Source organism: Bombina bombina, chromosome 1, assembly GCF_027579735.1.
Source record: "Bombina bombina isolate aBomBom1 chromosome 1, aBomBom1.pri, whole genome shotgun sequence".
NCBI classification, from domain to species: Eukaryota; Metazoa; Chordata; class Amphibia; order Anura; family Bombinatoridae; genus Bombina; species Bombina bombina.
This window is the reverse complement of record NC_069499.1, coordinates 604943574-604956318: the sequence shown is the minus strand read 5'-3', so window position 1 is coordinate 604956318 and position 12745 is coordinate 604943574. Positions and strand designations below refer to the sequence as shown.

General features: G+C 39.9%; 1 protein-coding gene across 1 annotated transcript in view; it reads left to right on the top strand.

The window, feature by feature from the left end:
• Positions 1–12745, top strand: part of CENPI (centromere protein I) — a 224399-nt gene that overhangs the window by 32994 nt on the left and 178660 nt on the right. Inside the window, exon 9 of the mRNA XM_053698960.1 lies at positions 4457–4594. Within this exon, the coding sequence (XP_053554935.1) occupies positions 4457–4594 (138 nt within the window). The remainder of the gene's footprint in view (positions 1–4456; positions 4595–12745) is intronic.

The window sequence follows — 12745 nt, the reverse complement described above, 5'->3', positions numbered from 1 at the left end:
ACCAGATAAAGAACGAGGCATTCCTACGCTGCGTGCAAGACCTCCTAGTAATGGGAGTGATCCATCCAGTTCCGCGGACGGAACAAGGACAGGGTTTTTATTCAAATCTGTTTGTGGTTCCCAAAAAAGAGGGAACCTTCAGACCAATTTTGGATCTAAAGATCTTAAACAAATTCCTCAGAGTTCCATCTTTCAAAATGGAAACTATTCGGACCATCTTACCCATGACCCAAGAGGGTCAGTACATGACCACAGTGGACTTAAAGGATGCCTACCTTCACATTCTGATTCACAAGAATCATCATCGGTTCCTGAGATTTGCCTTTCTAGACAGGCATTACTAATTTGTAGCTCTTCCCTTCGGGTTGGCTACAGCCCCAAGAATTTTTACAAAGGTTCTGGGCTCTCTTCTGGCGGTTCTAAGACCGCGAGGCATAGCCATGGCTCCTTATCTAGACGACATCCTGATACAGGCGTCAAGCTTTCAAATTGCTAAGTCTCATACAGAGATAGTTCTGGCATTTCTGAGGTTGCATGGGTGGAAAGTGAACGAAGAAAAGAGTTCTCTATCTCCTCTCACAAGGGTTTCCTTCCTAGGGACTCTTATAGATTCTGTAGAAATGAAAATTTACCTGACAGAGTCCAGGTTATCAAAACTTCTAAATGCTTGCCGTGTTCTTCGCTCCACTCCGCGCCCTGCGGTGGCTCAGTGCATGGAGGTAATCGGCTTAATGGTAGCGGCAATGGACATAGTGCCATTTGCGCGCCTGCATCTCAGACCGCTGCAATTATGCATGCTCAGTCAGTGGAATGGGGATTACACAGATTTGTCCCCTCTACTAAATCTGGATCAGGAAACCAGAGATTCTCTTCTCTGGTGGTTTTCTCGGGTCCACCTGTCCAAGGGTATGACCTTTCGCAGACCAGATTGGACGATTGTAACAACAGATGCCAGCCTTCTAGGTTGGGGTGCAGTCTGGAACTCCCTGAAGGCTCAGGGATCGTGGACTCAGGAGGAGAAACTCCTCCCAATAAATATTCTGGAGTTAAGAGCAATATTCAATGCTCTTCTAGCTTGGCCTCAGTTAGCAACCCTGAGGTTCATCAGATTTCAGTCGGACAACATCACGACTGTGGCTTACATCAACCATCAAGGGGGAACCAGGAGTTCCCTAGCGATGATAGAAGTCTCCAAGATAATTCGCTGGGCAGAGTCTCACTCTTGCCACCTATCAGCAATCCATATCCCAGGTGTAGAGAACTGGGAGGCGGATTTTCTAAGTCGTCAGACTTTTCATCCGGGGGAGTGGGAACTCCATCCGGAGGTGTTTGCTCAATTGGTTCATCATTGGGGAAAACCAGAACTGGATCTCATGGCGTCTCGCCAGAACACCAAGCTTCCTTGTTACGGATCCAGGAGCGACGATGATAGATGCTCTAGCAGCTCCTTGGTTCTTCAACCTGGCTTATGTGTTTCCACCGTTTCCTCTGCTCCCTCGACTGATTGCCAAAATCAGACAGGAGAGGCCATCGGTGATTCTGATAGCGCCTGCGTGGCCACGCAGGACCTGGTATGCAGACTTAGTGGACATGTCATCCTTTCCACCATGGACTCTGCCTCTGAGACAAGACCTTCTCATACAAGGTCCTTTCAATCATCCGAATCTAATTTCTCTGAGACTGACTGCATGGAGATTGAACGCTTGATTCTATCAAAGCGTGGCTTCTCCGAGTCAGTCATTGATACCTTAATACAGGCACGAAAGCCTGTCACCAGGAAAATCTATCTCAAGATATGGCGTAAATATCTTCATTGGTGTGAATCCAAGAATTACTCATGGAGTAGGGTTAGGATTCCTAGGATATTGTCCTTCCTCCAAGAGGGTTTGGACAAAGGATTATCAGCTAGTTCTTTAAAGGGACATATTTCTGCTCTGTCTATTCTTTTACACAAGCGTCTGGCAGAAGTTCCAGACGTTCAGGCATTTTGTCAGGCTTTAGTTAGAATTAAGCCTGTGTTTAAACCTGTTGTTCCTCCATGGAGCTTAAACTTGGTTCTTAAAGTTCTCCAAGGAGTTCCGTTTGAACCCCTTCATTCCAATGATATCAAACTTTTATCTTGGAAAGTTCTGTTTTTGATGGCTATTTCCTCGGCTCGGAGAGTCTGAGTTATCTGCCTTACAATGTGATTCTCCTTATCTGATTTTCCATTCAGATAAAGTAGTTCTGCGTACAAAACCTGGGTTTTTACCCAAGGTGGTTTCTAACAAGAATATCAATCAAGAGATTGTTGTTCCATCATTATGTCCTAATCCTTCTTCAAAGAAAGAACGTCTTTTGCATAATCTAAACGTAGTCCGTGCCTTGAAGTTTTACTTACAAGCTATTAAAGATTTTCGTCAAACATCTAACCTGTTTGTTGTTTACTCTGGACAGAGGAGAGGTCAAAAGGCCTCGGCAACCTCTTTCTTTTTGGCTTCGCAGTATAATCCGTTTAGCCTATGAGACTGCTGGACAGCAGCCCCCTGAAAGGATTACAGCTCATTCCACTAGAGCTGTGGCTTCCACCTGGGCTTTTAAAAATGAGGCTTCTGTTGAACAGATTTGCAAGGCTACGACTTGGTCTTCGCTTCATACCTTTTCCAAATTTTACAAATTTGATACTTTTGCTTCTTCGGAGGCTGTTTTTGGGAGAAAGGTTCTACAGGCAGTGGTTCCTTCTGTTTAAGTTCCTGCCTTGTCCCTCCCATCATCCGTGTACTTTAGCTTTGGTATTGGTATCCCACAAGTAATGGATGATCCGTGGACTGGATACACTTAACAAGAGAAAACATAATTTATGCTTACCTGATAAATTTATTTCTCTTGTAGTGTATCCAGTCCACGGCCCGCCCTGTCATTTTAAGGCAGGTCTAAATTTTAATTAAACTACAGTCACCACTGCACCCTATGGTTTCTCCTTTCTCGGCTTGTTTCGGTCGAATGACTTGATATGGCAGTGAGGGGAGGAGCTATATAGCAGCTCTGCTGTGGGTGATCCTCTTGCAACTTCCTGTTGGGAAGGAGAATATCCCACAAGTAATGGATGATCCGTGGACTGGATACACTACAAGAGAAATAAATTTATCAGGTAAGCATAAATTATGTTTTTTTTAGTAGACAACCCAAAGTATTGATCTAGGCCCATTTTGGTATATTTATTGCCACCATTTCACCGCCAAATGCGATCAAATAAAAAAAAATCAAAACCTTTTTCACAAACTTGATTTCTCACTGAAATTATTTACAAACAGCTTGTGCAATTATGGCACAAATGGTTGTAAATGCTTCGCTGGGATCCCCTTTGTTCAGAAATAGCATATATATTTGGCTTTGGCATTGCTTTTTGGTAATTAGAAGGCCACTAAATGCCGCTGTGCACCACACTTGTATTATGCCCAGCAGTTAAGGGGTTCATTTTAGCTTTAGTGTAGAGATCAGCCTCCCACCCGACGCAGCTCTCTTTCCTCCCCCACCTCACAATTGTCACTGCCATCTTAAGTACTGACAGAAAGTCTGCCAGTACTAAAATAAAAGCTTTTTTTTTTTTCTTATATTTATTTTGCAGTGTTGGATCCCCCAACAGCTCTCTAACCCTCCCCCCTCTATTTGCCGCCAATTTTTCTGTAGTGTAGCTGCCCCCCCTCAATACCCCCCCCCCCCCACTCCTAGATCCCTTTCCCAACATATATTTCCCTCTCCCTCCCTCCCATACAGTCTTCGGTCTCGCACGCTGCCAGCCACTCGTGCACACTTCAGGATCCCGATCTGCCTCCATCAATGGGCCGCCCACCCTCCTCCCTGCTATGGCTCCCACCCCCCAACGATCGGCACCATCACTGGCCGATGGTGAGAGGGCATCACTGCAATACCCTGAAAGGGATCACGATCGCTTCCAGCGCTTGGAACCCCTGAGGACGTGCCAGGCACGTCCTTGGTAATTAAGGACTGTTTTTTGTAGGACGTGCCTGGCACGTCCTCGGTCGTTAAGGGGTTAAACTTCCTGTTAACAACACTAAAACCGGAAGTGATGTCATTTCTGCTATTAGACAATACATCATATCCGGATACGCGCTAAGGATATTGGGATTTGTAGTGCTAGCCACATTTGTCTAAAGAAGTTTTAAGTAGACTCCAAGAAATTCAGTTGAATAATTACTCTCTCATGCACTTTAGTATTTTTAAATCCTTTTTAGAGGAGCTTGTGTTTTACATGTCTTTTGGCGCTATAATAACACTATCTCTATTCTAGTACTAATGTTTGTTTTTGGCCAAGACTCTGTAACAGTGATGTTTTAGTGATGTTTGTTACTGGCCAAGACTCTGTAACAGAGATTATTGGTGGAAATGTTAGGATATCTACTGTTGTCAATAGAATCGATCTTGCTTTGGGTAATGTTACTTTTTTTTTTAACAGACCTATTTTAAGGAGTCTCATGTACTATGGAGATCTGAGCTGAGGGCAATTAGCAAGAGGAATGCTGGAGACCCTATGGGTGATCACATGCTGATTCTGGGAAACAATGGATATTCTCAAAACCCGAGCCGGAAGAGGGTAAATGTTACAGCCAATATTTGTGTGAGGATTAGGCAAGGCTGGCACTAATAATATTGCCTGGACCTTGGTTTTCAAAGCTGCATGTGTGAGGAGTGTGCTAGCATAATAAACATTTTAAACCCTGGTAATGTCATAATCATGTACTCCAACTGGAGACTGCAGAAATGGCTACTATGTTTTTGATTGAAATAGATGCTTTAGAAAGGGCTTCCAGTGATGGAAGGTATTTAAAGTCTATACCCTCCCTGAATTGTGCGCTGACCAAAAACAGAGGGGCTATAGATCCTGAATTATGAGAGAGTACAGCCTTCAAAATAGTTTGTAAAATAAATGCTGGCACATTAAACTCAAACCAATTATGTTTTACAAATGAGCCACCATGTAAATGTATAAACCTTATTTTTTTTTTTTTCATGCAAAATTATTTTTAAATTAAAGTGGTTTGTTTTTTATTTTTGAAACTAATAGGAAGTGCATTTTTATGCACAGCTTGTCTTTGGGACTGAAATTTATTGGCCGACTAGGGACAAGGACACATCCAGCAAGCATGAATATTCTTTTCATGGACAGGGGCATCCATTTAAAAAATAAAAGTAAAATGCCTTTTTAGTTGCAAGAAAGTAAACGACAAATATCTTCATAAGTCCTATTTAATTTTAAAGGAAGTATCTACTTGAACATTTTTATTGTTTAAAAAGATGGATAATTCCTTTATTACCCATTTTGCATAACCAACACTGTTCTATAAATACACTTTTCTTTCCATGAGGCAGGGAGAGTCCACAACTTCTTTCCTTACTGTATCAGCCAAAGGCTTAAGTGTCGGAAGATTCAGATAGTCCTTAATGGGTATGTTCCCTTCAAGAGAGGACTGGAGTTTTAAGTAATCCATATAAACCTCTCAGTGAGATTATTGATGAAAGTTAGAGTCTGGAGATGCAGGGGAAAGTTTTTCTGCGAAACCATCCAGACTATCGAACAACTCCTGAGCATTCATTGTTAACGAGTTACACTGCTTTATTCAACAAAGAGTAGCTGAAATTCAAAGAATATATATATTGCTATTTTTAAGCCTTGTCTAATAAGTTATGGGCCAAAAAAATAGTTGTGCTTAGGCATAAACAACTGTTTTGTTAAAGGGACAGTCAACACCAGAATTTTTGTTGTTTAAAAAGAAAGATAATCCCTTTATTACCCATTCCCCAGTTTTGCATATCCAACACAGTTATAATAATACACGTTTTACCTCTGTAATTATCTTGTATCTAAGCCTCTGCTGACTGCCCCCTTATTTCAGTTCTTTTGACAAACATGCAGTTTAGCCAATCAGTGCTCACTCCTAGGTCACTTTACGTGCATGCGCTCAATGTTATCTATATGAAACATGTGAACTTATGCCCTCTAGTGGTCAAAATGTATTCAGATTAGAGGCTGTCTTCAAGGTCTAAGAAATTTGCATATGAACCTCCTAAGTTTAGCTTTCAACTAAGAATACCAAGAAAACAAAGCAAAATTGGTGATAAAAGTGAATTGGGAAGTTGTTTAAAATTGCATGCCCAGGGCTCTAGGTTTCCGGGGGAGGAGCCCAGGTGTGAGGACGCACGCTGCACCTGTGCTGATTTATCCACCCTACAAGCTCTTGGCGAGTATCTCTCAACTAAAACCATTAACCTTGGGCGGCTTGTCTAGCGTGAAAACACACCGCAACTGGAACCCTGCTAGTGCCAAGACATTGCACTATAGCTGCACGTTGCAGCAAATGGAAGCTTCCCTGCGGCACTAAGCACTTCTTTTAAAGTACTTAAGTAACCTGGCAAACAAATTACTGGAAAGGTTCAAAGTGCCTGCATACATTTCAAAGTACTAATAAGCACCTTCAACACTGGCTCGTTATTATCCCTGGTGAGAGACATTCTGCTCCTGGCTATCAGCCTAAGTCTTTCTACACAGACTGACCTGCTCTTTGAGAATTCTCACAAGTGGTTGCAGATGACTTGGATCGAGGCGGACGGAGTCCGCTGAAGTTGTCCGGGACCGGACGCTCCTACCTGATAGTGTCTCTGATACGACTCTACTGTTTCCTGGTCCCTCCTTCTTCACCGTCTGCAGGTGAGACCGGGCGGTGCGTTCCTTGGCGGGCTTCAACTCTACCTCGGCTCCCTTAACCTGTCTTTACTGAGAAGCAGAGAGCCTATTGATCCTTGGTTCAAGGCAGGCAGTACCTTCCGTCCTTTCTGGTGACCCCTCCCACCGATGCTGCGAGAGGGGTAAGGATTTCTCCTACATGCCTGGCCTTGCTGTGCTCGATGGACGCTCCCCACAATACACCCCACAGTGAGCTCTAGATACCATACCAGCGAGATCATAACTGGTGTCTCATTGTCTAAAGGACGTTCCCCCCCTCCACCGGTGCTGCGCAGGGGGGACAGCTCATGAGGAAGATCCTGATTCTACCACCACCAATTCAATGCCCAGAGATGGAGTCGGTAAAGTAGCTAATTAATTTGCTGCTATTTTTTTCTTACTGCTGTATAAATTTACTGGACATTCTGACTTACCAATATATGGACAAATACTTATTGTGCAAAATATCCTTATATAAAAATGGATGTTCTTTCTTTTTTTTCATTATCTTCTATAATCTTTATATTTTCACAAATTTAAAAATATTCCTGAAAATAATTACAAGCCTGGTAAATACAGAAGGAATGTATAAAATACGAAAGAAATATATTTATAATTAGCTTACACATACTGTTTTTATACTCTGTGTTATTAACGGAATATAAACCTTTGTCTTATGTCACATAGCACAGTGATTACGAAAGGCCCTTAGTATAACTAGGGTCAAATATAAAGGCAAGATACACTTAGATATATAAATTGTTAGCCTTAAACTCTCAAACTAGTGCAAGTTAAGATACTCATAGAATAACAAATTTTAGGTTTGCATCTTGCACTTATGTAAGGTCAGAGAAAAAAATCTCTCCAAACAAGGTGGTTTCAGAAATACTACCAAAAGTATCAATTGAGTGAATACTAGCACCACTGATTCCTTTTCTTCACATGTTAGAGTAAATCCTGATACTAATTGAAGGTATAACCCCTAGGATTGTATCTCTTAGCTCTCAGGTTACAGAGATAGTTTAAAAAAGGGAAAAAAATATAGTAAATAAAAAATACCTTCAGTTCCCCTTCTGAAACTAATATTGCTACAAATAATCTAAGATTGTTGAAATCAAATGTCTGTCTACACAAATATTCATGGAAGGTGATACATTCTGAGCATATTAATTTCTATTACAGACAGTGGCTAATGGTTATTTATTTAGTTTAAAAGGCTCATTTAGACTTAACTAAGCTAAAGAGGTACAGGTTGCAAAAAGGTAGGAAAAAAAGAAAGAGAGAAAAAGATAGAGAATATATAACAGCGGTAAATTACAGATACCGAATCTCTTTTCATACTTTACATTCCGCCCATACACTAAATCCACCTTCACCTGTCTGTAGATAATTCACATCCTCACACAATCCTACACACCACACCCTCCCCCCCCCCGTTTTTTTTCTTCCTTTTTTTTTTTTTTTTTTTTTCCCCACGTAATAGGAGATTTTTTTTTCTTTTCTCCCTTCTCCTCTTCACTCACAGTCATAATTTCACACTTTTTTAGATTCACAATCACATGGATAAATTTATACATTCACACTCTAAAAACACACCTCCCCCAATGGCGGCCAAACCAAGAGACAAGCGGAACAAGGCTATTGCAGATCCACCCGCTGAATCGCTATCACATATAAGTAACACTCAATCACTACCTGAATCTATGGATATCCAGTCCTTAGTCCTCAGAATATCAGAAGCTCTCTCACCTAAATTCGAAATGTTAAGAAATGAGATTAAATCAGACATAACACATTTAACATCAGAAGTTAGACATTTCGCAAATAGGCTTACAGAGGCAGAACAAAGGATATCTGACCTAGAAGATAATATGATTGAATATAATGGCAAAACTGAAACCTCAAGTAACACCCTCTTAAAATTACAAAATAAAATTGAAGATCTAGAGAATCGGTCACGCAGGAACAATCTCAGAATAATAGGTGTCCCTGAGAATCAACATGAAGACCTATTTAAATTACTAACGGTAACAATCCCACAGCTTTTAAAGATCCCAGAGAACTTCCCTAAAACATTTATTGAAAGAGTACATAGAATTGGCCTCGGCCATCCTTCTAAGAATACCAGACCTAGGCCAATCATTGTTAGATTCCTAAACTACCAAGATAAACTCACATTTTTACAATCTTACCACAAATGTCAGCCCGTATTCCTAGAGGAAGTTAAAATCCTATTTTTTCAGGATTATTCAATTGAGACAGCTAATAAAAGACGGGAAATTACCCCACTGTGTACTAAGTTCATTCAACAGGGAATAAGGGCTAACATCTTGTACCCTGCTAAACTTAAGGTATGTGTAGAAAACCAATCAATTGTTTTTGATACTCCAGCTGAAGCTGGAAAATTCTATGCTGAAAAATTTGCTACAGATCAATAGATCATCATGTAAAGTAACGCCACAGTGATGTTGATTATTGTTTAACCATAAGTATGGATCCTTCCAAGAAGGGTAATGAGAGACTAGAAGGTTCTAGTTCTCTCAAACATGACTCCTTCCTCCCTCTAATCACTTTTTTTTTTTTTTTTTTTTTCTCTCCTTCTCTCTCCTTCCTCTTCTTTTTCTTCTTCTCCTTTCAATAAACAATGAACATGCCTAGTAGAGTTAAAATCACTTCATGGAACATAGGTGGCCTTACCTCCCCCATTAAAAGGAAAACTATATTAACCTACTTGAAAAGAATTAATACATCCATCGCATTCTTGCAAGAAACACACTTGAAAACTGAAGAGGTTCTCAAGCTCAAATCTACATGGGTTCAAGAGGTTTTTTTTTCTCCAAGTATTAGGAGGAAGGGGGGGGGGTCGCCATCCTAGTAAGTAAAAATATTAAGTATCAGGTAATACAAACAGAAAATGATTCTGAAGGGAGATTCATAATTTTAAAAATTAAAATTGATAACACACTATATACATTCTGTAACATTTATGCCCCAAATGTTTTTAATTTACCCTTCTGGGAAGTACTACAAGCTAGGCTCATGACGTGTGCTGAGGGATACCTGATAATGGGCGGAGATTTCAACATGACCCCCAAATGTCCCCTGGACAGGTTAAGACAGGATCGTGCGTTGAAAAAAACTAAAAGAGATAAACTAGAATCAAAACTTTTCTCTAGATTAATGTTAAATTTAAAAGTCCGGGATATATGGAGACTTCAAAATCCTAATTCTTGCGAAAACACGTGCCTCTCAAAAGCACATAAATCTCTCTCAAGGATAGACCTCCTCCTATTGGATGAGAGATTATGCAAATTACAGGTGCAGGCTCAAATACTTCCCATAGCTATCTCTGATCATGCTCCAATTTGTTTAGATCTTCAACCACAAAATTGTAGGCAAACAACTAGACGATTCTTTTTTCCAACATTTCTTGCCACAGATCTTAAATTTAAAAATTGGCTAGAAGCTAAATTTAAAGACTATGCTTCTTTGAATTATGAATACATCTCACAACCTCTATTATTCTGGGAGACGGCTAAGGCAGTACTAAGAGGCGAGATTATAGCATATAATGTAAATAGAACTAAAAAACTAAAGCAAAGAGAGGGGGACCTGGCACGAGCAGTTTCTAATGCATACAACCTCCACCTAATTCTAAATTCTCCACAGAGCTGGGCTAAATATACCTCGGCCTTACAAAATAGAGATTCCTTCCTGCTCTACAAAACAACGCAGAATGATGTCAAGATACAGTCAAAATTACATCGATTTGGGAACAAAACGGCAAAAATATTAGCAAAACTTCTTAAAACTGAAAAGGGACCTCAATCGATAGATTATATAAAGACAGGAGCTCAGACAGTCATTACGACTGAAGAGCTTCTACAACTTTTTGCTAAATATTACTCTGAATTATATTCTTTAAGGAAGTCCAACACACAGGCACGTGATAAATTCTGGAATGAAATTATCTTCCCCACTTTACATCCTGAAAAACTTCAGGACCTATATGCCCCAATCACTGAAACAGAAGTATCCAAAGCAATTCTAAAATTACCTCACAATAAAGCCCCAGGCCCAGACGCATTACCAAACGAATTTTACCAAGCTTTAAACATTACCATTACACCATATTTAACCATGTTATTCAATTCTCTATATATAGAGGGAGAGAACCCAACTCGTGCTTTTGCTGCGTCTTACACTACCCTAATATTAAAACCAGGGAAGGACCCAACAAAAGAGGAATCATATAGACCTATCGCATTACTCAATACCGACTATAAAATTTTAACTTCAATATTAGCACATAGACTCCAAACTATACTGCCCTCAATAATCCACATAGATCAAGCTGGGTTTATGCAGAATAGAAACTCTGCCTCAAAAATTCGCGAACTCTTTCTTCTTATTGATTTCTTTAGAGAGCAGGGGTCGCGGGGGGAGGGGGGAGGAGAGGACACCCCTGATAAGGCAATAATTTCAATAGATGCCCAAAAAGCCTTTGACTCAGTCCACCATGATCATCTTATTTATACTTTAAATAATTTTGGACTGAAAGAAAATTTTAGTAAGTTCGTTAGTAACCTATATCAAAATGCTACTACAAAGATAATGGTCAATGGAAATATGTCACAGGACATAGAATTACAACGCGGTACTAGACAGGGGTGCCCTCTCTCCCCCCTCCTCTTTGATCTTGCCATAGAGCCCTTTGCCATTCATATAAGACATCAAATTGAAGGGATAAGGGTAGGCAGGAAGGAATCTAAGATTGCTTTATATGCGGACGATGTCCTTATTTACATGTCTAACACAAAAGTAAATATACCTAAACTCTTAAATATAGTACAACAATTTGGGTCCTTTTCAGGTTATCAGGTCAATAATACAAAATCCGAATTATTCTGGATTACCCAGACAAAAGACTCATTGATAAAAATCCCTTTTCATATAGCCCACAATTCTTTCCGTTATTTGGGAATTAACATCTCTCACAACTTAGACACTTGGTATTCCCTTAATTTCACTCCAATAATAAATAAAATTAAAGAATCTCTTAAAAATTGGCAAAATTTCCCACTATCCTTATCAGGACGAATAGCTGCCTATAAAATGATGCTCTTACCCAAACTCCTATATATGATACAGAACATCCCTCTTTTCATCAAGCGCAAAGATATTGATCTGCTTAATTCCACTCTTAGATCATTTATCTGGCAAAATAGAAAACCCAGGGTCTCTCTTCAAAAACTATCTCTCCCCCTGAAATATGGGGGTCTGGCGTTACCAGACATACGAGCATACAATCAAGCTTTCTTAGTTCGCACAGTCATTGACTGGGTACAATTAAAAAATTATGTAACAGATAATGATCTGGAAAAAAACATAGTCTATCCTTTAGACTTAACAGCACTAATACATAATGATGCTAATCAGATCCCGAATCAAATTAAGAAGTTAAAAACTATTTATAATCCTATTCTGGCATGGAAAAAGATCTGTGCTATATTGGAGGTAGAACGTCATGTTTCCCGGTATATTCCATTTCTGGGTAACCCTCAGTTCGGAGATGGAATACAGGAAGGAATATTTAGGAAATGGAAAACAATAGGCCTCAGCAATATATATCAGATTCTTGACTTTGAAAGGAGATGTGTCAAATCATTTGAAACCTTGAGATTAGAATTCAATATACCAAACAAAAATTTTTTTGCTTATCTTCAGGCAAGACACTATGCCTTAGAACTCATTCATAAATATGGATGGAACTGGTCCTTGGAATCTCTTGGAAACTGGCTTGATGTTACCAAACTGGGACGTATGTCAATTGCATTTGGATACCATCTGTTGGTTTCAGTAAAGGGAACAAAAAATGTTGAGGCAACCCAGAATAAGTGGAGTGCACTGATCAAACAACCCCTAGATCCTCCATTACTCCAACTTTCAATACAAGAAACTGCCCGTGCCACTCTCTCCGCTTCTTGGGGGAATCTCATTTAAAATTGATATATATGACCTATT